The sequence below is a fragment of the Wolffia australiana genome, chromosome 6 (assembly GCF_029677425.1).
Source record: "Wolffia australiana isolate 7733 chromosome 6, ASM2967742v1".
Classification (NCBI taxonomy): domain Eukaryota; kingdom Viridiplantae; phylum Streptophyta; class Magnoliopsida; order Alismatales; family Araceae; genus Wolffia; species Wolffia australiana.
This window is the reverse complement of record NC_135840.1, coordinates 6808308-6833445: the sequence shown is the minus strand read 5'-3', so window position 1 is coordinate 6833445 and position 25138 is coordinate 6808308. Positions and strand designations below refer to the sequence as shown.

At 40.5% G+C, this 25138-nt stretch overlaps 2 protein-coding genes across 4 annotated transcripts; both read left to right on the top strand.

The window, feature by feature from the left end:
- The first annotated feature begins 5881 nt into the window (after positions 1–5881).
- Positions 5882–10024, top strand: LOC144704738 (Exostosin family protein). Of its 2 annotated transcripts, none has more exons than XM_078577263.1 (8): positions 5882–6289; positions 6373–6522; positions 6801–6865; positions 7068–7137; positions 7807–8028; positions 9226–9369; positions 9519–9654; positions 9762–10024. In XM_078577263.1, the coding sequence occupies exons 1-8, from the start codon at positions 5924–5926 to the stop codon at positions 9989–9991; spliced, it is 1383 nt and encodes a 460-aa protein (XP_078433389.1). In that variant the 5' UTR covers positions 5882–5923; the 3' UTR covers positions 9992–10024. The 2 variants fall into 2 exon arrangements, with proteins under 2 accessions (XP_078433389.1, XP_078433390.1); XM_078577264.1 differs by having other exon boundaries at positions 5883–6289; positions 6373–6519.
- A 2192-nt stretch (positions 10025–12216) lies between these two features.
- On the top strand, positions 12217–19968 carry LOC144704163 (phosphatidylinositol 4-kinase beta 1-like). Of its 2 annotated transcripts, XM_078576448.1 has the most exons (16): positions 12217–13857; positions 14214–14402; positions 14510–14558; positions 14650–14782; positions 14951–15440; positions 16004–16084; positions 16153–16275; positions 16738–16807; positions 16900–16997; positions 17067–17171; positions 17723–17776; positions 17894–18037; positions 18433–18486; positions 18560–18634; positions 18709–18792; positions 19493–19968. In XM_078576448.1, exons 1-16 carry the CDS (start codon positions 12664–12666, stop codon positions 19592–19594), a joined length of 3045 nt encoding a protein of 1014 aa, XP_078432574.1. In that variant the 5' UTR covers positions 12217–12663; the 3' UTR covers positions 19595–19968. The 2 variants fall into 2 exon arrangements, 1 of the variants encoding a protein (XP_078432574.1); XR_013581751.1 differs by lacking the exons at positions 18433–18486; positions 18560–18634; positions 18709–18792; positions 19493–19968 and having other exon boundaries at positions 17093–17171; positions 17894–17979.
- Positions 19969–25138: the final 5170 nt, after the last annotated feature.

The following is a 25138-nucleotide window of genomic DNA, read 5'->3' as shown; positions in this document are numbered from 1 at the left end:
GATAATTTTAGTCTCTCTCTCTCTCTTCATCGAAGATTATTTATGACTGTTATTTTTGCCTTCATGTAGAACTTTCACACTCCACTCATGTAACTTTCTCTATCAGTTTAAACATCTCATACAATGGCATTTCAAAATTTCAGTTCCTCTCTGCCATAAATGATGTTTATGGTGAGCTGCGTTTTTTGACTCGGTGTAAAAGTTAACTTTCTCTCTCTTCTTTTCATCTTACCATGTTTATTTTTTAAATTTGTGTCGTTCTCTCTCTTGCATTCGTATAAGTTATCTCTCCCGCATTTCCTTTCTCTCACTTGGGATAAATGTTTTGAGTTCACTCGTGGAATTCTCTCTTATTATGTGTATCATTATTCTCTCTCTCTCTCTTTATATCTCTTGGATGAATAAGATTATTTTCATGACAAAGATGTTGGTGTTTCTCTATTGATCACGGAGGATATGGTGTTTCTTTCTCATACTTATTGGTGAGAACAAGAAGTGTGATCCCTATTTAATTTATTTTGAATTTGTTTTGCTTTCTGTTATGAAAAATATGAAGAGTTGTCCTCTTCTCATCATAGTCATCTATTTTTTGCGCTTTTAGGCGTTCTTCTCTTCTTCGACAGTGGACGCTTGGATTCAAGTAATGTAAGATTTTATTATCTCTATTTTTCCTGCACGTCTTATAATTTTAATTTTTAATTATTTCCAATGTTATTTGAGATATATTTGTACATCGCGATACTAACCCTCTTCGCGTTGATGATTCAAATTATTTTTAAAATTGGTAATGTACTTTTTTTGGCGTTGAACTCTCTACAGAGTTATAAATATGTCTGTGGGTTGTGTAATCTTTTTATAAAACCTGCATGACGAAAATTTATGGTGTTAACGCATGTTCTATTACTATTTACCATCCGTCACTTAACAGGGACGATGACGAGTGCAAGGTGTTCGGTTCTGAGTATAATAGCGATGATGACTCAGAATATGATATCTGTAAGGAAGTTGAGGAAAGTGACGTGTATTTAAGTGCACCAGACGAATATTCCAGTGAGGAATGGAATGACGAATTGGTAGATCATAGCGAGTATGACGATTCAGAGGATGATATGTTAACCCCCGATGGTACCGATGACGATGATGAAAATCGAAGGTACAAATACAGGGGCAATACGTATGATCCGAGATGCCCCACTGAGAGTTTTATATTTCAAGTGGGCATGAAGTTTGAATCGGCGTCGCAATTTAGGGCAGCTGTGAAGGACCACGCTATTTGGAACGGATTCAACATCACTTTTCCGAGGTCCGGTGACCGGAAAGTGGAGGTCGTTTGCAAGGGAAATTGTCCGTGGAGGATATATGCTAGTTTGGATGCTAGGAGAGAGGCATTTGTTGTGAAAATGCTTAATGATACTCATATGTGCAACAAGACGCCGAGGAATAGCCAAGCTGATTATCACTGGGTTGCGAAACACTTCTTGGAGAAAATTCGAATGAATTTGGATATGAAGGTGACAGATATGATGCGGGAAATAAATGATCTGTTCAGAATCACTGTTTCAAAACAAACATGTTATAGAGCCAGAGACGAGGCGTGCACGAAGCTTCTAGGAACATTGGACGACCATTACCACATGCTTCACGCATATGTTGCCGAGTTAAAGAGGGTAAATAGGCGTGGTACTTTTGAGCTGGTTCTCGATAGAGCGACCCCAGATTCCTTGGTTAGGTTTAAGAGGCTCTACATATGTTTCGATTTGATAGCAAGAGGGTTCCTTGAAGGCTGTAGACGAGTCATTGGAATGGACGGATGTTTTTTGAAGACCGAACTGAAAGGCCAACTATTGAGTGATGTCGGCAAGGACGAGAATAATCAAATGTTCCCCATCGCCTGGGCGGTAGTTGAAGGTGAAAATCAATCTTCGTGGACGTGGTTTATTCAGCTACTAATGAATGATCTAGGAATGGTGGACAGAAATGGCTGGACGATTATTAGCGATCAGCAGAAGGTACTTAATTTATTTCTTTGGACTCTTATCGCTTACTGTCAAACACGTGTAGTACATTAATAGATGTGTACCGTCTAACATTGTGCAGGGACTAGAGAACGCAGTGTCCTCCTTATTGCCTAATGCGGAGCATAGGAATTGTGCTCGGCATATCTACGCGAATTGGAAGAAGAAAGGACATTCCACGGCATTTTTGAAGAACTTATTCTGGAAAGCTGCGAAGGCCACCACGCACGAAGATTTCCAACGGCTGATGAGGGAGATGAGCAGTGTGAACCCACAAGCCGCGCAAGACTTCCAAGATATAGGTATAAAGAAGTTTTGCGGGGCGTACATTAATGAGGACAGAAGGTGTGAGGTGATCGACAACAACATTTGCGAGTGCTTCAACAACTACATCATGCAGGCCAGGTCTAAGCCAATCATCGACATGCTGGAGGAAATCAGAGGTGCAGTAATGCAGAGGGTAGCAAAAAAGGGAGTTGTTTTCAAATAGAACTTATACGTTATGCCCTCGGATAAGGGAGGTTGTCGAAGAGAACAAGAAGAAGTCCAGGAGATGCACTCTTAGGCATGCAGGGAAGTATCAATTCGAGGTCACAGACTTGGGAAGTAGGTTTGTGGTCGATGTACTTCACAGAACATGTAGTTGCGGATATTGGGACTTAAGGGGCATTCCATGCCCCCATGCTATATGTTGCATTCATTGGGTCAAGGAGGACCCCGTCATTTTTGTCAGTGAATGGTTCAGGAAAGACGTATACCAACTAGCTTACACTTATGGTATCCCGCCAATGAATGACAAAAACCTATGGAGTGAAGTTGATGGGAGCTATGTATTCCCTCTCCTTGTGAGGAGACAACCTGGAAGGCCCAAGCTGAAGAGGAGGATTGACGTCGCTGAGAAAGAACCCACGGTACATAGATTGTTGAGGAGAGGCCTGCACATGACATGCTCCCTCTGCCACCAAGTTGGGCATAATCGGAAGACATGTACCCAACCAAAAATGGAAGCTGGAGGCCAGCTACAATTTCAATTTTATGTCTAACTTTGTTTACATGTGTCATCGTTTTTTTCCGAACGTTAACCAATTAACTTGTTTCACTAATCATGCAGGGATCTTAGGAAGCTACATATCTGCCAATTATCGAAGACCATCGCCGGTGAAGTTGCAATTCGGCTACGAAACACAACGCGCTCAAGCTTATTAATCGCTCGCCCTAAACAAACATTTGTAGAACAGGATTCAGTTCTCGGTTGATGATACGAACTTTGTTATCCAATTCCAAAGAATTCTCATTTATGTTCGCCGTTCTGAATCACCGTTGATTAATCCATGCATTTCGGTACTTATTCATCCTTCCTGTTCGCCCTTCTTCTTCGTCGTGGCCCATGTTTTCATAGTAAAACAAAAGGTTCTTACGAACTAAATCGGCTAGTGTCATGCCTACTTATAGTACGTATTTTCCAATAAACCAAGAAATTGTCTTCCAATAAAACATATTTCATTATGTTCCTCGCGACCTCAAAATTGAGTCACAGAACATAATATAATTCACAAGTCTGCGAAAATGATACGTCCTCATTCACAATTCAATACAAGTGATCCATCATGCTTGCGAGATGTCGGCAAAATTGATATGGCCTCATTGAACGCCCGGGGCACATCAAAGGGGGCGGGCAGGGTCGAGCCAAGCAGTCCACCTCCGGGCCACCTCCGGTCCGTGCTGGGTCAACCTCCAGGCATGGTCGGGCTGCATGCTCCCCGTCATTAGCTCTCTGATAAGCTGACAAGTTGCATGCTCCCCGTCATTTCAATGCCTCCTTCACCGTCCCCTGCTCTCACCCAGCAAGAACATATTTTAAATTCAAATTGGCAATCAAGAATAATGTTTAACTTTATTGAAATGTTGTTTATTAATAATAAACACATGGTGCAATATAGTTGTTCGTCTCACCTGGCACAGAATGCAGCCCGGCTGTGGGGAACTCAGTCTCCTACGTTGGAGTTTTTTATCTGTGGGGAACACAGAATCCAGCCAACTCACTTGCTTTTCTTGCCTGAAAATTTCGGTATCAACCGAGATAGGAAATTTGAAATATGTTTTTCAATAAATTCTCAAACGACATAGGTGCATATCTAAAAGAGTTAAATGAAAGAGAATAAAATAAAGGCAGGTTCACATCTGTAGGAGGAAAAATAATGTTCAACTGTAATGCGCCTTGGCCAGATCCTGGGGCTGTAAAATTTCAATAGCAGAACTAAGTTATCGTTCATCGACCAGCTCAAAAATCTGCGACTGGAGAAAATCCTTAGTGACACTGCTCAAATAAAGATGAGATTTCAGAATCTCAATCAGATGTACATCATCAGTCATCGGGGAAAGGCAGGAGAAGTTATTCTGAGGTGTTTCTCCTTTTTTGATTGATTCTGCTTTCTTCTGGAGGGCTTGGCGTTCTTCAAGGTAATTTCTAGCAACAACATCTTCAAAGGTGCTCGACAAACCATGTGAGATTTATGATCTTTCTTTTGCCTATATTGCTGCAACTAAATAGAAATGAGGATAAAAAATGAGAAAAATAGCATGAAATATCCGTAAAGAGCAAGAAACTGATGCTTGGAACAATGAAAAAGCAACATGAAAGGGAATTGGGGCAAGAAAAACCTTCTTCCGTCCAGCAGCTAATAGATCCGTCGTGTTCTTCTTTCTTTCCATTAGATCTTGCAGCATAGGCCAAGAGGGAACCGGGGGGTCAACGATTCAATCCTCACAAGAATCTGCTCTACAAAGAGACCCACCAATTAAAGAAGCAAGAAATTGAATCCTGAAGCAGCCTAAATCCATGACGACCGCAAGAGAAAAGGCACAGATCTACCAAGAGAAAAGGCGACGCGGAAAGAAGGCGTCAAACCTAGGACGAATCAAACTGAGAAGCAAAACAGTCAAAGATGAATATGTTCATCAACAAATCCACCTGCCGAATAACTGTACTGCTTAAAATAAATCTTGATTCAAATCACGAGAAACCAAATTTCGAACAGAATTTGACAAAAAAAGCATATGAAAACAAATTCGCTGCGTCTGGAGAATCGATTTCTTGGCAAATTGAAGACAATGCTCCGATCCGCGGGAATTCTTCTTCCCCCCCTTCTCCTTCATGCGAGAGTTCTACAGAGAGAGAGATTGAAATTTGAGATCCAATCAGTCCGCAGTCTACCACCACTCGTGGACCAAAGCAAAAAAGAATCGGCGAGGAAGAAGAATTGAAGATCAAATTTCAATGAACCCTAGAACAGCAAGCGCAAATGAACGAATGGGTATGGAAGAGAATGAATTTAGCTCGCCCATCTCCTCTTTATCCCAAGGCACCTCCGTGGCCCGAGAGCAGGCGTTGATGACGGTGTTGTAGGTGAGGACCGTCGACGCGACAGAGTAGGGCGGCCGCTTCAGCAGATCGAGGAGGGCGAGGGCGAGGGCGTGCTCGCAACGATTCCGGCGCCGATGGCGTTGATCAGCGCGGAAGCCCCTTCTCCCTCGCGCCCTTTCTTCCTCCTTCTCCACCGTCTCCTTCTCCTTCGTCGCCTTTCTCAGCTCTCTCCCGGGTGACTCACATTGGGCGGGCTAAAATCTTTCTTTCTTCAAATCGCGCTGTGACGTGGAATCCACGTGGCTGCCACGTGATTCCGCCTAGGTGGACTCCGCCGGAACTCCACCTGGCAGCCACGTAGACTCCACGTCACAGGCTGCGGACCAAATGGGACTTCGGGCTGTGTCGTGGCAAAAAAAAAGTAAGGGCTGTAACTCGAATTTTTGAAAAAGTTCGGGCCACACCGTGATATAACCCCGTATAAATCTTAGTCTTAAGTCCGACTTCCGAGTTGAAGTAGAGAGAGAGAGAGGAGAGAGGCCAGATGGGAGGTCAGCACAAGGGAAGCAGGAGCACGTCGGGGTTGCAATGCAGCAGGGGACAGCAGGTCGGAGCGCTTCTTCTCGTGATTCTTACCTCGCTCGTCACAAGAATTGTCGATCGGGCCGTCAATCCATCCACACCTTCCAATTTCCCATCTTTTCATCTCTCCTCTTCCCCGGATCAACGCTACGCCGACCCATTCGCCGGGCATGGCCTGAATTGGCCTGATCGAGGGTTCGGATCCCGCCTTTCAATCAAGATCTACGTCTACGATGATCAGGAAATTCATGGGTTGAGCGAGCTGATGCGTGGTAGAGACGGCACTATCTCTCCAGATTCTTGTGCCAAAGGTCAATGGGGTACCCAGGTAGATTCTTTTGTGTGTCTTTGCATTGTCTCATTGTTTTTTCATTGTTGAATGAAGCGTCATTAATTGGAAACTTTTTTCAGGTTAAAATTCATAGATTTCTCCTCCAGTCGAAGTTCCGGGCTATGAAGAAAGAGGAAGCGGATCTTTTTTTTGTTCCCACCTACGTTAAATGCGTCAGAATGAGTGGTGGCCTGACAGATAAAGAGATTAATCAAACATTTGTCAAGGTGGTAATGAATCCTAATTGGATTGGGTGGCATCTTTGAAGTTGTCTTGAATTTCATGCGATAAATAGAAAAATGAAAATTTCTGTTTATGCTTTTAAGGATTTTCGAAATAAAATTCACTTTCGATTGATGGTTTGAGGGCCTTATAGTACGATTCTCGATCTTTCTCTTAACCAAGATAGAGACATTTGTTGCGTTTTCTGTTCATCGCCACTTAGGTCTTGATTATAATCTCGAGTGGCGCGTCATAGTTTTCTTATTTCATTTTATTTTTATTTCAGGTCCTGAGTCAAATGCCGTATTTCCGGTTATCTGGCGGTCGTGATCACATCTTTGTGTTTCCTAGGTATCTATATTTGTTCTGTTGTTTATCCTGGGCATAATTGAGATCTCCATCTTTAGGTCTATTCTAAAATTATTTTTTCACAATTATTCATTGATAAAAATCTATCTTACATTTATTTGAAACGACTAAATATTTTTAAGGAGTTATAATTATATGATGTTAACTTAGAGGTAACTTATTAACTTCCTATCGGGACATGCAGTGGCGCAGGCGCTCACTTATTCAGGTCTTGGCCGGTGTTTCTGAATCGGTCTATCTTCCTTACTCCAGAGGTAGTTTAAATATATTCATTCCTCTGCGTTCAAGAACGTAATCCTTGCTTATTTTGAAACTTTCTTCTTGTGTTCAAATTCTGGTAAAGTAGTTCAGAGTACCTAAATACTTTTTTTGAGCCAAAATACTTTCGGGTAAAAATCTTGATGTAGGCTTTTTTTGCTATTTTCAGTTTATAACTATATGATACCATTTTACTTGATTTTCAAGCCATGAAAAACTCTTTCCATGAGTATATTCTGCAAGATGACTTTGATGCATGATGTTCATGACAGTTTGCCAAAGTCGATGGGTGTCAACGTTATTGTCCTCGTCAGCCGTTAAATCTAGGCCGTCAACATCAACATCATCATCAACTGGACCATTGCTGATGCAGTTGACATTGACGGGGTTGTTTTTTGAACTTGATTTTTACTAGGTTGACGGACTGACATTGACAGACAGGGCCAACTTTCTGTGATACCCCATAGTCGTTAACATCAACAGTCAATGGTGACCACGTCAATGTCAACATCATCATCAACCACCCTAAAATCCATCATAATCGGCATCAACATCAAAGCAGGTTGATGACGTCAATGTTTTTGCTGACGATGACTAATGTGAACCCTATTCTTTAGATTGAAAGTCAAATCATCAAACTTCAATGGAGTTGTTTCCTAGTGCAGGGGGATCGTACAGATAAACGAGATACAAGTGCATTTAACTCTTGGAAAGATATTATCATCCCTGGCAACGTTGATGATGGAATTACTGCACTTCACAGCTCTCCTGTAGTTGAGCCTATTCCTTTGTCAAGAAGGAAGTACCTGGCAAATTTTCTGGGCCGCGCTCAGGGAAAGTTCGGTCGTCTTCAATTGATTGATCTTGCTAAGCAGTTCCCCGACAAGGTGGTTTTCCTCTCTATCCCATAATTTCAATTCTGTTTGCCAACCTTACAAACATTTAATGAAGATAGCGTTGTGTGCCTTTATTTTTATTCCTTATATCTTTTAGTCTCCGAACAAATCAAAATTTTCACTTTTTTTCAAACAACCTTACAAACATTTAATGAAGATGGCATTGCGTGCCTTTATTTTTATTCCTTCTATCTTTTAGTCTCCGAACAAATCAAAATTTTCACTTTTTTCCCCATCTTTATGGGAGAATGGACTCTTGGTCGTTCTTTCATTCTCAACTTTACTGTTGAGAGTGGACTCCTTTTTATTCTGTCTCATCAGATTTCTCGGAAACTTTGTCATGTTTCATTCATTTCACGTTCGTAGATCTTTAGCTGATACTTCATACGTTGCAAACATGAAACATTTATTCCGAATTGGAGGAGGCTTGATAATTCTTCATCTGTTATGGTCCATTCACGCGAAAAATGTGAAAAAGGAGGATCATTATTTCTGTCATACAACTTCCCATCTAGCTACCACATTTATTTCAGATCTTTAAGAAACCACATTTTTTTCATTATTTTACATTCCTGCAAACTTTCTATCCAAAATCCCTTATAGGTTAATGTCGAGTTAATATATTGCATCCTACTGTTTGACGTGGGGGATGACTATGACGAATGGGCCATAACTGATGACAAATTGTCATCATCATTCGTTGAAGTCTGCAGAGGAATAATTACAAAGCCAATGACGATGGAAACAATGATGACAACGGTGATGATGGTGGCAATCATGATGACAGGTCGTCATCATCATCGTCACTCATTTATGCCCACAGGCTTATTAGGATCATGATTCCCACTAGTCCTTGTCTGAGAAAAGGGGAAGATTTTTCAACGGAGGGTTTGGTATCTGTAGCATCATCATCATCACGAGTAGACGAAGCATCATCATCGTCGTCATTCGCCCAATTTGGGAATGATGATGATGATGATTAATATGCCAATCCTTTGTACCCGCTTAAAAGGTGCATGCCCTTAATTACTGTTCCAAATGCATGGTATCTTTCTCACTTACCTTTAGATTGGCTATTCTGTGTATGTATTGCCTTTTTTCTCTGATACTAATTCAAAATTTTTGGTGTGTCTTGTGAAACTTTTCTCCTCTGTGCTAATATATTTTTCCTGCTGATTTTATGAGCAGTTGGAATCTCCAGAGCTCAAGCTCACGGGGCCAAACAAATTAGGGAGAACAGACTACTTCCATCACTTGCGGAATGCAAAATTCTGCTTAGCTCCCCGGGGCGAATCATCGTGGACTCTCCGCTTTTATGAAGCTTTCTTCGTGGTATTTCTTCTTTTCGATGAACAGCCCTTGCGCTTCGCCTTTTATCTACGCTTGTAATAGCTGCATCCCTCTGATATGCTGAAAACAACATAAAATAAACATTTACCCTGTTTGAATTACCATGCTAACCGATATAATATTCATTCCAGGAATGTGTTCCCGTTATCCTCTCGGATCAGGTAGAACTCCCTTTCCAGAACATCATTGACTTTAGGCTTTTTTCGATCAAGTGGCCATCAACCCACATATCAACCGAGCTCCTGGACTATTTACAGTCTATTCCTGGTGAGATTCTTTTTTTTTTGAAGAAATTGTTTCTGTTTGAAATTATTTCATTGCTATTTTATGCGTAAATTTATGTGCAATTAACTCACATTTGTGACTCTATGAAGATGCGAAGATCGAGGAAATGCTGGCTGAGGGCCGGCGAGTGAGGTGCCTGTGGGTATATGCACCGGAGACGGAGCCATGCTCTGCTATGATGGGTATACTGTGGGAGCTTCAGAGAAAGGTGCGGCGGTTCCACCAGTCCACTGAGACGTTTTGGCTGCACAATGGCTCGATTGTCAACAGAGAGCTAGTACCAATGAGTAGATGGAAAGTTCCTCTTCTTTTACCTTAAATTTTTTTATATAAGCCTTTATATCTTGGTATAGTGTCAGGCTTGCAACTGAAGCCCTATCTTCTGTCACCGGTTATGGGTTAATCAAAAGAGAGGGAGAGAGAGGTATACCCACCCCTATACCTCCTCGGCCCCGTGCCTTATTTATTCATATTTCCAATAAATACATAGGTTTTAAAAATCTGACATTGGATGCTGGATAGATAGCTGCATCCATCAAGCATGATGATGATGCCTATGTTGGTTGCTTATATCAGATATTGGTTGCTACTGTACCAGTATCCGATGTAGACATCCTGTGTTTGGATATTGGTGTAGGTGGATATCATTTTTTTTCTACCGATATCCAATATTGATATCCATTATGATATTAGCAACCAATATCCGCATCAGGACGACAAACACTATACTAGAATTGGCTTCAAAACTCGTTGTTGACGCTACTGGTCTGGGCGGATTTTCAAACCCACTAATGAAGTATACCTTTTTATTTAATGAAAATGGAGACAAATCAAAGAGCTTGTTCATATTATATTTAATATCTTTGTTGGGTCAATTTTGTTAACATGTCATCTTGTGAAATTAGATCAACTAATTCGGCCGATCTGTTCTAGTATATTTAATATCTGATTTCTGATTAGCCACCTTGGCTGACTCGACTTGGTCAACTCATCATCAACTCTACTAATCCGAAATTTAAATTGGCTCTTCCCCTAATCTTTTTACTCAGTCGACCATAAATCAGCCAATATTTATTGGTTGCAAAACCCTATCACACGGTCTCCTGTCAGTAATGTTTCACATGCTCGTGTTTACTAAGTGAGCATAATTAACCAGTTCACAATCAAGAGCCCTTAAATGGGTCTAGGCCCATACTTCAAATGAGCTCCTCAGCTGATCTCTTTACTTGAAATGAAGAAGAAGAGAAGAATAATAAAATAAAATAGAAGAAGATGAAATGAAGAAAGAAAGATGCAATATTAATAAAATAGTAAGGAGATAATAAAAATGGAAGATGAAAAGAAGAATAAGATGAGAAGAAAAGAAAAAAGAGAATAATTACGAAGAAGGATAAAAGTATTAATAATAGGAGAACAATAGAAGACAAAAGGAAGATGAAAAGTAAATAGAAGAAGATATTAATAAAAGTAGAAAAAACAAGAAGAGAAGAAAAAAGAGAACAAAGAAAAGAAGAAAATAAGAAAAAAGAAAATGAAGAAGATATTAATAAAAGTAGAAAAAATAAGAAGAGAAGAAAAAAGAGAACAAAGAAAAGAAGAAAAGAAGAAAAAAGAAAATCAAGAAGAAAATGAAATTTTAATAGAAGAAGAATAAATGAAGAATAAAATAAGAAGAGAAGTAAACAAAAACTAAACATAAAATAAGAAAATTAAACAAAAGCGAATAATAAAATAAAAAAAAGATTAGAATAACGAGGGGGAGGACCGAGGGTGCAAACAGGGGGTTAACCAAAATTTGGTCCCCGAATGGTCTGAACCTTGGCCTGCATCGAGACCGAGTGGCCGGTTCATCTTGAAATGGCGGGCCGAAGGTCCTGGTTCGGTCTGGTCTGATCGGTCCCCGGTCCAAAATTGCCAACCCTAATCACAAGGTCACCAGTCAGAAAATTCTGAATGTTCATGTTAATCAACTAGTTCACAAGTATGATCAGTTAAATGGGCATGGGCCCAGATCTCAGTCTGCAATGCCTCAAGAGGAAAAAACAGTAAAGAGAGAGAGGGACACGTGGCTCCTTAAATAATTGACAGGTGGCCACGTACTGCATCGGACCGAATGGCCGGTTCATCCTGAAATGGCAGGCCGAAGGTCCCCGTTCGGTCCCGTGTGATCGGTCCCCGGTCCAAAATTTCTAACCCTAATCACAAGTTCTCCTGTCAGAAAATTCTGAATTTTCATGTTTATAAAGTTATAAGAATCAACTAGTTCACAATTATGATCCCTTAATGGGCCTGGGCCCAGATCTCAGTCTGCACTAGCTTCAATAGAAAGAAACAGTAAAGAGAATGAGGGTCACGTGGCTCCTTAAATAATGGACACGTGGCCACGTACGGCTGCCTACACGGCAAAGTTGATCCATCTTCCCCCGATTCCGTACCAACGGACGGCCCGGATGAGCCGTTGAAATCGCGAATTAGCTAATTTTAAAATTGGCGCTTTTATTCTTTAATTTTCTTTTTATTAAATTTAATATTTCTTCAGTTGCAGTTCATCTCGTCTCGTCGACCTTCCCCTCTTCTCCTTGCTCCGCCATCTCGCCGCCGCCGATGGTGGTGGAAGGTGGAGAAGAAGCGGCGATCTCCGCTTGTTTTATCTCATCTCGACAAGTAGATTCCAGATTTCGGTCGATTCAAGCGTAGATCAAGCAATCGGCTCCGTTACTGCCCGCAGAACCGAGGAATTTCGTTGAATTTCAATCTTTTTCAGCTCTGTCCACCTTCGCATATGCAGATCGATCTCAGAAACGTTAAGCGATCGACAATTGGAAGCGTGATCGCTTCGGTTTTCGTTTTTTTCCAAGTTAATCGATCTTCTTGCTGACTTCTAGGGTTTCTTGATGCGTTCCAACGGAGGAGAATCAGAAGGATGATCACTTCTGCAGTCGGATGTCGGAGATAACTGATTTTCTTTCGGAGTTTTAGGTTTGATCGGCCATGGTCAGGCTTCTTGGATTGGGCCGCTTCCTCTCGGATGAGTCGCCGAGAGAGATCAACGGCGACAGAGATGTGATCACCGGCGTGGGCGAGAGCGGTTGGCTTGTGCGCTTCTTCGACTCGGCCTTCTTCTGCGAGTGGATAGCCGTCAGTTATCTCTACAAGCATGATCACCCAGGCGTGCGCGACTACCTCTGCAATCGAATGTACACCCTTCCTTTGCACGGGATCGAATGCTACCTCTTTCAAATCTGCTACATGCTCGTCCACAAGCCCAGCCCATCTCTCGACAGATTCGTCATCGATGTTTGTTCAAAATCCCTCAAGATCGCTCTCAAAGTTCACTGGTTCTTGCTGGCTGAGCTGGAGGACACAGAGGACAACGAGGGCATCAGTCGAATCCAGGAAAAATGCCAGATTGCCGCTACTTTGATGGCCGAATGGCCTCCTCTTCTCCATCAAAGATCGCCCACTGTTGAATCAAGCTCAGTTTTCAACAGAATTCTTTCTTCCGGGCAGAAACTCCGATCCTTGGCTTCATCTCCGAGCCCCACTCGAGAGAATTCCGAGAATGACTGCGTGGGTTCAGAAGAAAACAGCCATCTGTTCAAAAAGTTGATTCCTGGGACTAAGGTTAGAGACGCGCTCTTCTTCAGAAAGTCTGTGGATAGGGAAGGAGATGGGAAAGGCAAGGAAGTGGAGGACTCAGAGAAGGAGGGGTTCTTCCGCAGGTTGATTAGAGAAAGCAAGGATAAAGAGGAGATGGCCGACAAAGATGGGTTTTTCAAGAGGTTGATGAAGGAAGTTAAGGATGAAGATGAGGAGCCAGGGCCGAGCTCTGATGGGTTCTTTAAGAGGTTGTTTAAGGATAAGGAAGAGAGATTGAGAGAGGAGGGTGAGGGGGAGGGTTTCTTTAAGAGGATTTTTAGAGATAAGTCTGAAGAGAAGAGTGAAGCTGAGGAGAGGTTTAGTGGGGGTAATGATGAAGAAGAGAGTTTGGATTTTCTCTCTTTTAGACGGCTGTTCCGTGTGCATCCTGAGGAGGCCAGGGCAGCTCCTGTGGGTGAGACTGGCGGGCCTGGAAGCTCTCTTCATAGCAGTCCTGGAACGGAGAATTTCTTCAAGAGGCTCTTCTGGGATCGAGATCGTTCTGTGGAAGATGCAGAATTGCTTGGTTCCAGGAAAAGTAAAGAGGTATATTTACTTTGTGTAGCCGACTTGCTTTTCTTATCATAATTGTGCCGCAAAGTGACTGTTATTTTTAAGAATTTTGATCGTCTAAATTATGCTCTCTTCAGTTATACCGCATCGTTCTACCAAATAAGAGTCATTTGTGTTTTTCATGCCGTAGTTGTTTTAAGGCATCAAAGAACGTTAGGCTTCTTTGATACTGTTGTGTTCTCCAGGTGTTAAGGAAATAAAAAACTCTTTGATGGTTTTAGTATGGTAATGATGGTTTTACTTAGGTATCCTATTTTCATGGTATCTCTATCTAAAGGCCTTATTTATTTAATGCTTTTTTAAATTTGATTTATTCCGAGGCATTGCAGAAGTGTCCTGGTTCTCCTAAGCAACGGGATGATAAATCGAATGCAAAGCCTCCACTGCCAAACATGATTTCTCAGTTTCGAAAGGAAACATACCATGATTCGTTGGAATTCGTTCAGTCATTGTGTGATACGTCGTACAACTTGGTGGAGGTTTTCCCAATGGAGGACAGGAAAGTTGCTCTTCGTGAGGTCGGCATTTCTTCTCAATTATTTCTATTTAATTTCCTATTTACTGGGCTTTATTTTTCTATTCTGCTCCGTGCTGAAAGAAGCTCTGGTTATACATTTAATACCAGTCACTCGTGGAAATCAACTCGACCCTTGCCGCTGCTCAGAACAGTGGAGGTACTCTTCATTCTCTGCATTAAAATCTCAGTCGTAGATTAGTAGATCGATATATTTCGACAAATTATGTCTAATGCATTCCCATTTCTAGGAATCTGTTTTCCAATGGGGAAGGGAATGTACCAGGTCGTCCATATTCCTATTGACGAAGCTGTTTTGTTAAACTCTAGAGACAAGGCTCCCTTCTTGATATGTGTTGAAGTATTAAAGGCCGAGTATCTAAGGTACTTATTGATTTTCTATTGATTAAATCGATGTACTTAGTGAGGATCATAGCATTTCAAAATTTTTGGTAAAATCAGAAATTCATTTTTTTGTTTAATTTATTCAACAATATTATCAATTTATTTACTACAATAACGCCTCCATTGTTTAATTTTCCTTTTGATTAGTCGCCCAAAGGAGGCCCCTAATGCCCGTAAGGTTGCAAAAACGGGGATTCCATTAGCAAATGGAGACGCACAGCTACCAAAGCCCCCGCCTTGGGCATATCCATTATGGAACTCTGGCAACATCCATCACCAAGGCGAAGAAAATTTGTTTAGAAGCGCATCAGATGCTATCGACCAAGCAATGGCCCATTTGTGGGAGGCGAAAGTAAAACTTGTTCATGTTTCCCTCGCTGTTCAGAAAACTTCTGAAGAATTCAACAGTAATATCGATGGCGCTGAGAAAAAAGGCTCAGAGCAAACTTACTGTGATTCAGACGTATGGGGTGTTCCTCAAATTCCAGGGCCCAACAACCAAAGTGAGATGGAATGGGTGAGAGTTGGCCTATCCGCAGTGCCAGGGGTAAATATGGAGGATGTGTCTGATCCAGAACCGCCCCGCCGTAAAGAACATCGCCGTGTCCCGAGCACCGTCGCCATAGAGGAAGTAAAGGTGGGCCTGTAAGTGGGAAGTAAAGGAAGCACGCAATCTATATTAAAATTTTCATTGATTTGTTTTGTTTATAAATATAAACGTCTCATTCATGTACCAGTTTAGTGATCAGAACACGCAGTGATTTATGAATTATAACTTAGACGCCATACAAAAAAAATGCTTTTGTCCAGACTATTGTTCGTTCGCACAGAATTAGGTACAGTTCCCTGTTTTTCAGTGGGAAGTGGTTTAATAGTTGATGTCTAAACGACACCGAGAGGAAAATGCTGTTGGATCTCAGTCATTCTTTTCTCGATCATTACTTTTTCTTACATTTTAGCATCATTGGATTCAACGTAGGGAAAGAACGAGAAAAAAACGAAAAGTTCATGCTCTTCCGTCAGATGGTGCTTCTTACACATACCTTCCGTAGTGACAAATGATGATTTTTATTCTATGATGTAAGATTATACTTTTTCTGGACGAAATACAATGTATTTTTCTACTTTTTTTGTATTTAAGTGGTTTTACTCTCAAGATTATTGTCTCGTTTTGAATGATGAATCTGTTATGTGCTGCAGGCTGCAGCAGCTAAAGGGCATGCGCCTCCTGGCCTGCCACTAAAAGGAGCTGCTCAGGACTCTACAGACACCGAGGGAAAGGTTGTCATTTAGCTTAGATATTGTTTTAATTTGCATTGGAAATTCCTTATTCGGATTTACGATGCCAGGTGCTGAACAGTGGAACCTTTAAAGCCGTAGACGCATTATCTGGTGAACTTTGGGAGGTCAAGAAACAAAGGATCAGGAATTCTTCTACCTTCGGGAAGTCGCCTGGCTGGGACTTGCGCTCTGTAAGTAGACATCGGCGTTTCATTCTATTCTCCCTTTTTTGAAAAGATTAAATTGTGAATGATACTCATATATGTGAAAGTTTGTGTTCTTGATGCCCAGAAATTTGAGGGTTTTTTTGAAGATTTAATGTTATGGTTGGTGATTAGGGGTAAGGCTTGTGAACAGATGACAAACAGAACGGGTCAGAATCCAATGTGTCATCAGTCATCCGTCCTGACCTAGGAACCCTTAACGATTCCGGTTCCGTTCTGTCATCAAACGCCTCAGTTTTACTAACTTTAGATAGTCTGGTCTGTCATCAATTCGGTCCATACCTGGGACTTGAACGGAATGATGACTGAGTGGAAGTCCCCCCAAATCCCATTCCGTCCGTCCCGAACAGTTGTCTGTCCTCCAGCCGTAATTATGGATCTATCTTGTCAAAAATGTTAGTCATGACGCTGATATCTCAATTTTAACAGATGATTGTGAAGAGTGGGGATGACTGCAGGCAAGAACATCTGGCGGTACAGCTTGTTTCTCATTTCTATGGTAGCGTATCGAAAAATTGATATCTTGAGTCATTAATTTCATATTTTCATTGCACATTTTATGCCGAAAATATTAAACCTTGATAATTACAGACATATTTCAAGAGACTGGGCTACCACTATGGTTGCGTCCGTATGAAGTCTTGGTCACATCTTCTTACACCGCGTTGATTGAGACTATTTCGGACACGGTAACTCTAAAGATTTTATCGAGTTTTCACATGCATTTTTTCTGCGTTTCCTGAAGGAATAAAATGCAGGCGTCGCTTCATTCTATAAAAAGTAGGTTCCCATATATTACCAGCCTGCGTGATTTTTTTAATGCAAAGTACGGAGAAAATACATCGGCGTTCAAGCTTGCACAGGTATATTTTTGTCATCAGATAGACAAACTTAAATTCCGCTTGCTCATTTCTACTTTCAGCTTTCCTTGCATAAACAGGGGACATCAGAAACCCTTTTGGATCGGATCTAATTTAAAGATTCGACCAATTGATCAGCCTGAATCATGATCTGGTTGATCCCTCAATAGGGTAGGGGTTTGTCTTCAGATCAGATCAAACATTTTGATTGATCGATTGGTCCTGATTGTTGATTTGATTGATCCAGTCTGGATCAAGCACAGATCGATCACTGGATCTGGTCTATCGGATCAAAACTCTACTTATAAACAAATGAGTGGTTAGGATTCTTGTTAACGCTCTTCTCAATCCTCCTTTACTATTATGATTACTTATTGATTGGGTGGATTTTGTTTATTTTCTGCAAAAAGACAAATTTTCAATTGCCGGTTGATGTACAGTCGATTTGTTTAAGACAATCTTGACCCTGTTCTTTGTGTCTCATCAATCTTGGATATGAAGGGCTGAGTTCCAATGATAGATCTGACAGAAACTGAATAATTTCTTATTTTCAGAGAAACTTTGTGGAGAGCATGGCAGGGTACTCCATTCTATGCTATCTTTTGCAGGTTTCCTTTTTTTCTTTTATTTGCCTGGAAGATAACTTCTAACTATTTCCCCTTCAGATTCACAAAATATTTCCAAACTTGAATGTTTGGGGTATATTCATGAATTTTTTTCTCCAGGTCAAGGATAGACACAATGGAAACCTCCTGCTAGATGAAGAAGGGCACATCATTCACATAGATTTTGGTTTCATGCTGTCTAATTCCCCCGGCGGGGTAAACTTTGAGAGCGCACCATTCAAACTAACACGCGAGCTGCTCGAAGTAAGATCTCTTCCTCGCTAAATACCAATATTATTCATTAATTCCATCGATACTGTTACCGTCTGACCCAAGGGAGATAGAAGATCCTTCAGTATAAATCTAATGAAATGATATCTCAAGAATACCTGACACCGAATATTAGCATAGTACTCCAAGAACGGCAATTCACCAATGAGTTGGTGAAGCGAACCAGAGTAGAACAAGTCGAAGTAGCAAGCCGTAGAACAATACACTGTCGCCATCTTGTTTATTTACAGACCCGGCTCCCGCCTTCAACCATTTGAATTTGCGCGTGCACTCTGTGACACGTGCGGTCTCGCCTCTTCTCTTATTGCAAGATTGATAGGACCTTGGATGGACTGTATCAAATACCAATTTTATTATCTCTACTTCAGGTCATGGATTCTGATGCGGAGGGTAACCCGAGCGAGTTCTTCGATTATTTTAAGGTACTCACTTTAATTTCACCATCTTACCTCTCTCTCCTCTCTCTAACATTGTTTGCCTGTTTGGTGGTGGCAGGTGCTGTGCATACAAGGATTTCTGACCTGTCGTAAGCATGCAGAACGCATCATCCTTCTCGTAGAGATGTTCCAGGTGGGAAGAACAATCCCCGCTTTCTCTCTCTACAACCCATTTATTTCTTGTTTCTTTTGTGAATTTCGTGCCAGGATTCCGGCTTCCCCTGTTTCAAGGGCGGCCCCAGGACGATCCAGAACCTCAGAAAACGTTTCCACCTGGGCTTAACCGAGGAGGTCTTTTCTCTCTACTCTCGCTCTAGTCTCTCTCTGCTCTCTCTATCTACTTTCTATCTCTAGTTTCTCTATCTTCTTTTCCTCTCTACTTTCTCTCTTTAGTTTCTATCTCTACCTTTTCTCTCTTCTTGTCCTCTTTAGTTTCTATCTCTAATTTCTCTTTCTAATTGCTCTCTCTAGTATTTCTTTCTACTTTATGTCTCTAGTTTTTCTTTCTACTTTATCTTTCTAGGTTCTTTTTTTACTTTCTCTCGCTAGTTTCTCTTTATACTTTCTCTCTCAACTTTCTTTCTCTAGTTTCTCTCTCTACTTTCTTTCTCTAGTTTCTCTGTATAACTTCTCTTTCTACTTTCTTTCTCTAGTTTATTTTTCTAGATTTTCTCTCTAATTTCTCTTTCTCTCTTTATTTTCTCTCTACTTACACTCTCCTGTTTGTTCCTATTTTCTCTTTCTCCCTCTCTAGTTTCTCTCCCTACGTTCACTCTCTACTTTCACTCAATAATTTCTCTCGCTACTTTTGTTCTCTAATTTATCTTTCCCTCTCTACTTTCATTCCCAAGTTTCTCCATCTCTCTCTACGTTCACTCTCCACTTTCACTCTGTAGTTTCTCTCTACTTTCACTCTCTATCTTCTCTCTCTCTAGTTTCTCTCTCTTGGCACAGAGTTTTTTACCATCTCTGCTCTCTTGGTTTGGAGCAGCAATGCGTGTCCCTGGTTCTCTCTCTCATCAGCAACAGCCTGGACGCGTGGCGGACTCGGCAATACGACTACTATCAGCGAGTTCTCAACGGGATCCTATGATCACTTTCCGCTGCTGATTTTCAGCTGAAATCAACCAGAGAAGCTCAGAATTCGCTACCATAAATGAAAACCAGGAAAGAAGCTTCTCGGTACGGCTGTGTTCTCGAAGATGAATGTGAATTCTCGGCTTTCTGTACAGCCTTCGGAAATGGGGAGGTGAGCTTTTTTCATCTTTTTTAAATTTTTTTTTCTTAGCTTGTAAAGTATGTCCATCTGAATTAGGTATGTCTCTATCATTCTTCTCTCTCTCTCAAGAGGGCTGAACTATAAGGGTTTACAGCCTTGGTCATGATTTCTGAGGCACCCTAACTGAACTCTTGTACATGGAAGCAGGATAGTTATTTTTTCTTGAAAATGACAGATTTGTGCCGTAAGATTATTGTTTTTCAGTTCTAGAGTTATAGCAGACTGCAATTGAATCTGAAAATTGAGTCAGGAAGTTAGATCAGCCTATAGTCTGGGACTGCCGCCCCTCGTCTCAGGGCCCCCCCGGGCCGGATGACGTATGGAAACTTCTCTGCCATTTGGATCGGAGAATTTATGGAGGAAATCGGGTTTTAAATTTCCAGAAACATGCTCAACCTTCTACAAACCTTTGGAGTGGAACCTTCTTCCAGAACCTCAACAAAAGTAAATGAATGCCCATCTTATACACATGTCCTAGGAATGTTTCGTGAGAGGTTCTGTTTACATTACTGTTACGGATATCCAAGTATTCTCTCGGCTTGGTTGTGCCAACCAAGATTGGATATAACTGGTTTTCCGCGAAATCTATTTCAGTAGAGCGTATGATGTCGATGGCCCGAGGTAGAGCTCTCATCGGTCCGGGACACAGAACCCTGGCCTAAGAGATTTGATCGGCACAATGGATGAGTTAATGAATCAGTCAATGGGTTGAGTCTATACCTCGTAGCACGTAGACCCGTGCTGTGCAAAGGCCTATGCAGGTGCACAAATCACGATGGTTGTGCATGGGATGTGCCGTACTCAGGCCTTGCGGATCCTATGCATGATGCACAGCATGACATACATGTATACCTAGTCGATGACTTGTCTAATTGACAATAAAAATATAAAACTTTGATAAGTACTTATGCAATGGGAGGCATTAATAATTCGACTTATTTATAATCTGACTTATTGATAATAGTTATAGATTAACATAAAGGGGAGGACTGTTAGTTGGATAAATACCTATATGCATTGACTTGTGTAATTTAACACATTCTCTTCATATATATATATCGCTCAAGTTTCTTTGCCCCTCTCAAACTCAGAAAATAGGTTAGCTAAAATTATGTAGTCATTAATCAATGATGAAAATAACAAAATAACAAATTATCAATGAACACATCCAAAAAAGTAATAACAGTTTGGTTGTTGACACAATACATAAGACAGTAATGTTCACGTTCTCATCTTCTTCACACATCCATGTATCTGTCTCGGTCATCCATAACTTCAGCATAGTTTTTATCATTCCCATCAATGGCGTTCTTGTCTTCTTCTCTTGTCCAGCATGTCAGTGTCATGAACATGGCTATTGTCTTGCCTTTCAGAGAGAACCTCTGGTATTTCACAATTGATCATCCTCTAGAGAAGACACACTTTAAGGACATGCTTGTGGCGTGATGTAGAGATAATCCCTTGCTAAACCTGCAAGTTTTGTAGAAAGCAATTTGTGTTTTCCCTTTATAAACCTGTAAGTTTTGTGGAAAGTGAAAAGGACCCAATTTCTTTCCACCAATATAAAGGATTTCCTGGAACACAATCCCCATTGAATTACTCCTCTGAGTTTTTTTAGAGTGCTTAACTGATTGCCCTTACATCCTGGATTTGTAACATATAGACATGCGGTCAGGCAATCTAGACATGGTTGATACAGTATGATACCTTATTCTGATAGAAATTATTGTCCATGGAAGCGTAAAAAACTACCCATTATGGTTATGTAACTGACCCGGTTTATACACATATATGCAACCATATCATTATGAATAATGTCTTAATCCCAAACCTTATAAAACCACATCATATGGGATAAACAACTTCAATAACCATGGATATACGGTACAAAATTGCTTTAGTGTTTAATGCTAACTCAGATTCATCGCCATTGGAGAGGTACTTGTGAAGCTCAATTCGAACATGTTCACTCATTTCAGTAGAAACATATTTTAGCTTATTGTTTGGATCCAAGGCTGATGCCATCAAGTACACTTTTTCCTTCAATAAGGACTCATATGCTGACAACTTATCCTTCATTGCAAGATAAGTGTATCACAGAGATACCATCAATTGTCATATAACATATATCCCATCCTTGCTACCATATTTATCAAACTGTCAATAATAGCTAACGCACTTAAAATGGGTACTGGCTTTAGATGCCACATACACCAGAAAATCAACAATAGGTAACCTACTTGAAATGGATACACTTTTAGTGTCACATAATTCACAAAAAATGCCACACTGTATGTGTAAACATGCAGACTAGATCCCACTCTTCACTCAAGGAATAATTGTCATCGGCTATTTTTAAAAATACTCAATTAGATCCCACTCTTCACTCAAGAACTCTCTTGTTTACTATGGCGCAGACAAACATTTCCAGCATTAAGTTCAATCTGGTCAAAGTATCTACCTTTAGCATGTTTTAGTTTGGTAACTCTAGCTCTTTGCGCATGTTCCTATAGATTTTACGTTTTTTTACAAAATTATTGATCAAACTAATTACTCATCTAATGGGGCATATTAGCTGACCTAAAAGATATGTGCTTAGACATGGAAGAAAGTCAAGCGTCTCAATGCCTTCTTCATAGAGTTGATGTAGTCGGAATACCGAGCTGCATCAATCCATCTTTCACAGCCAAATTTAAAATATGAGCAATAGAAAATGTATGATATTTTAAATTAAATGTAATATCCTTGTGCTTTAACTTGCCATTTGCATATTGCAACATTGCTGCATTATTCATCGTCTGATAAATTCTTTCTGAATTTACATATAGATTTTTTTAAATAAAAATAATAAAATTTTAAATTTCAAAACTATATGCTTAATTTCTGGGAGCATGTTTTACCTTATCAGCTATCTCAAATTCATGTTAGACTTTCAGGAATATGTTGCCCATCGTCTGCCCATAACAGCACCCAAACAGTTACTCCAAGTTCAAGACATGATCACAAATAGTAGATCAAGTGGACAGTTATCCCCAAAAGAGGAACTTGATTCTCAGGTTTCCAGGGATCAAAGATAAGCAAGACTCACCACACAGGCTCCTACTTGCTTCATAATTTTTCTTTACCATCCTTGAACATTTTGAATATAGTGCTCTGCACTGTGTTTACATAAGGAATAATCACATGTTGTTGGGCATAAAGTGATACAAGCCTCTTCACTACTTGTCCCCTAGAAAGAGCGAATGAGCTCGTTGTGCGAACAATGAAGAGTGCAAGCTCATTGTTGCTATTTTTTGTAGTTAACTCATTGAACTGAAGTTCAACAAGTTTCATTGATAAAAATATTTCATTGATGAAAGATTGATCAATTGAGATATCTGAAATTTATTATGGACCAATGTATGACATCTTTTTCAAATGTCTCCATTGTTACAAAGCTCACCCAAAAACCCATCTACAGCTTTAATGAAAATTGCAGCTGTTTTAGAGGCTTGATCACCATTCTTTGGATTCTGATTTTATGGTGTCTGCTCAAACTCATTATCACCAAACACCTCTCTTTCTGTCTTTAATCGTTGTGAATCCACCAAAAACAGAACCACCTGTTAATAATAAATCCAGAATCAAATAAAGAGAAACATAAATTGAAGGGCAAGAATAGTTATGGGACATATCTGCTTGCTAATAATAACACACATAATGAAATAAGAAATGAGAGACATATATTAAAAGCAATATACAATGGGACTGATCTGCATGTTAAAAATATAACGCGCAATCAAATCAATGTGGACAAAAATTCCCATATAAATTTTGATTAGCTCTGCATTTTGGTATCTATATTATCTGATGGAGATTTGTTACAAAATTTAAACAACTTACAATTCTATCTGTCTATCTCACTTGACAAAAATGCATATGAATGATGCTCATCTTTTAACTTCATCTTCTATACCCAGATTTATGAGGAAAATCAAGTCGAATTCCATTGAATCTGCCATAATAGGCTTCATTGAAATATTTTCCCGATTTTTTTGATAAGTGGTATTCCTTTATAATGAAAGACATAAATGGCCCAGAACTGATACAGAGTCTGTTATGGCATTTTATTAAACATAAACACATCAAAATATTCATTAGTATGGTTACCAAACTCAGAAAAAACGAAGGTACTGACCAGCATTTTGATAAACTTTCTATGTTCTCTAACACAGTATAAAATGATTTCATTTCAAACTTAAACAAATATACTAGTTCAACTAAATATTTAGAGAGCACATTTCACTCTTATTTAGGCTGGAGAGTACCTTTGCAGTTTGGAGATTAAAGAGAAAGCCTTATTGTGCTAGCAGCATAAGGATGAACATGGGAGAACAGACATGAGGAGATGAAGCCAGTGCCAAAGGCCCAAAACTACCTTTGCAACTTGGGAGTACCTTTCAGACTAGCAACGTGATGGATGAGTAGGGAAGAACATAGAGGGTGAGATGAAGCACTCTGGAGAGTACCTTTGTGAATTGTGATGGGCTAGGATTGTTGGGTCAATTTTTTAATCAATAATAAAAATTGGAAGAGACTGCAAAAGAGGTTTAAATAGATACTAGGAAAATGAAATATGTAGTGTGAAATTGAGAGTGAAAGAGTGAGAGAGGAGAGTAAGGGGTGAGAGAGTGAGATGAGAGTAGGATTGGACATTTTGAAAAGAAGTCCCATTGGACTCCAATCGGGCCCCCAGTCTTCGATTTTGAGTCAGACCACCCGAGTAGTTTGGATTCAGTTTGGGAGTCAAACCGAAACAAAGACTAAGAAGATCTAAATTATTTAATATAGTTTATTGGAAACCTCCCCAACCCTTCTAGTCCTTCCTGGCCCCCCCTTCTCATGCTAGCAGCTCCCTCTTAGAGGCTCCTAGTCCTCCTCCTCCTTTCTCCATTGGTCCCATCTGTTGCTTGGCATTCCGTGCTTCCTCTCCCTTCCCTACTCCTCTGTTCACACCTCCTTATTCACTTCCCTTCTATTAGCTTCTGCTCCTAGTTCCCAGTTCCCATCTTCCCATTCCCCACTCCACATCCTTGTTCTTAGCTTTTGCTTCCAGCTCCCAGATCCCCCCTCCCCTACTTCCAGCTTCCTAGTCCACATCCCTACTACCCTCTTCTTTCTCTGTGTCCCTACTCCCATCACATATTCCCATCTCCTCACTCCCATCCCTACTCCCCTATTCCCCCTCCCCTTGCCATGCCCCGATTGGGAATCACATCCTCAATCGACAGATCTGAACTCGATTGTGCATGAGAGTATCAAATAAAATTGGAGATGGTATCCAAAAACATTGATCAAAGAAAAAAAATTAATGATGAT

Excerpts from the sequence above, each read along its gene's own strand:
- LOC144704163 (XM_078576448.1), top strand. The coding sequence starts at position 12,664 with ATGGTCAGGCTTCTTGGATTGGGCCGCTTCCTCTCGGATGAGTCGCCG. Across the intron at positions 14,783-14,950 it reads TTAAAGGCCGAGTATCTAAG|TCGCCCAAAGGAGGCCCCTA; the intron begins GTACTTATTGAT and ends CCTTTTGATTAG. Across the intron at positions 16,998-17,066 it reads TTGAGACTATTTCGGACACG|GCGTCGCTTCATTCTATAAA; the intron begins GTAACTCTAAAG and ends AATAAAATGCAG.
- LOC144704738 (XM_078577263.1), top strand. The coding sequence starts at position 5,924 with ATGGGAGGTCAGCACAAGGGAAGCAGGAGCACGTCGGGGTTGCAATGC. Across the intron at positions 9,370-9,518 it reads TTTATGAAGCTTTCTTCGTG|GAATGTGTTCCCGTTATCCT; the intron begins GTATTTCTTCTT and ends TATTCATTCCAG. Across the intron at positions 9,655-9,761 it reads CTATTTACAGTCTATTCCTG|ATGCGAAGATCGAGGAAATG; the intron begins GTGAGATTCTTT and ends GACTCTATGAAG.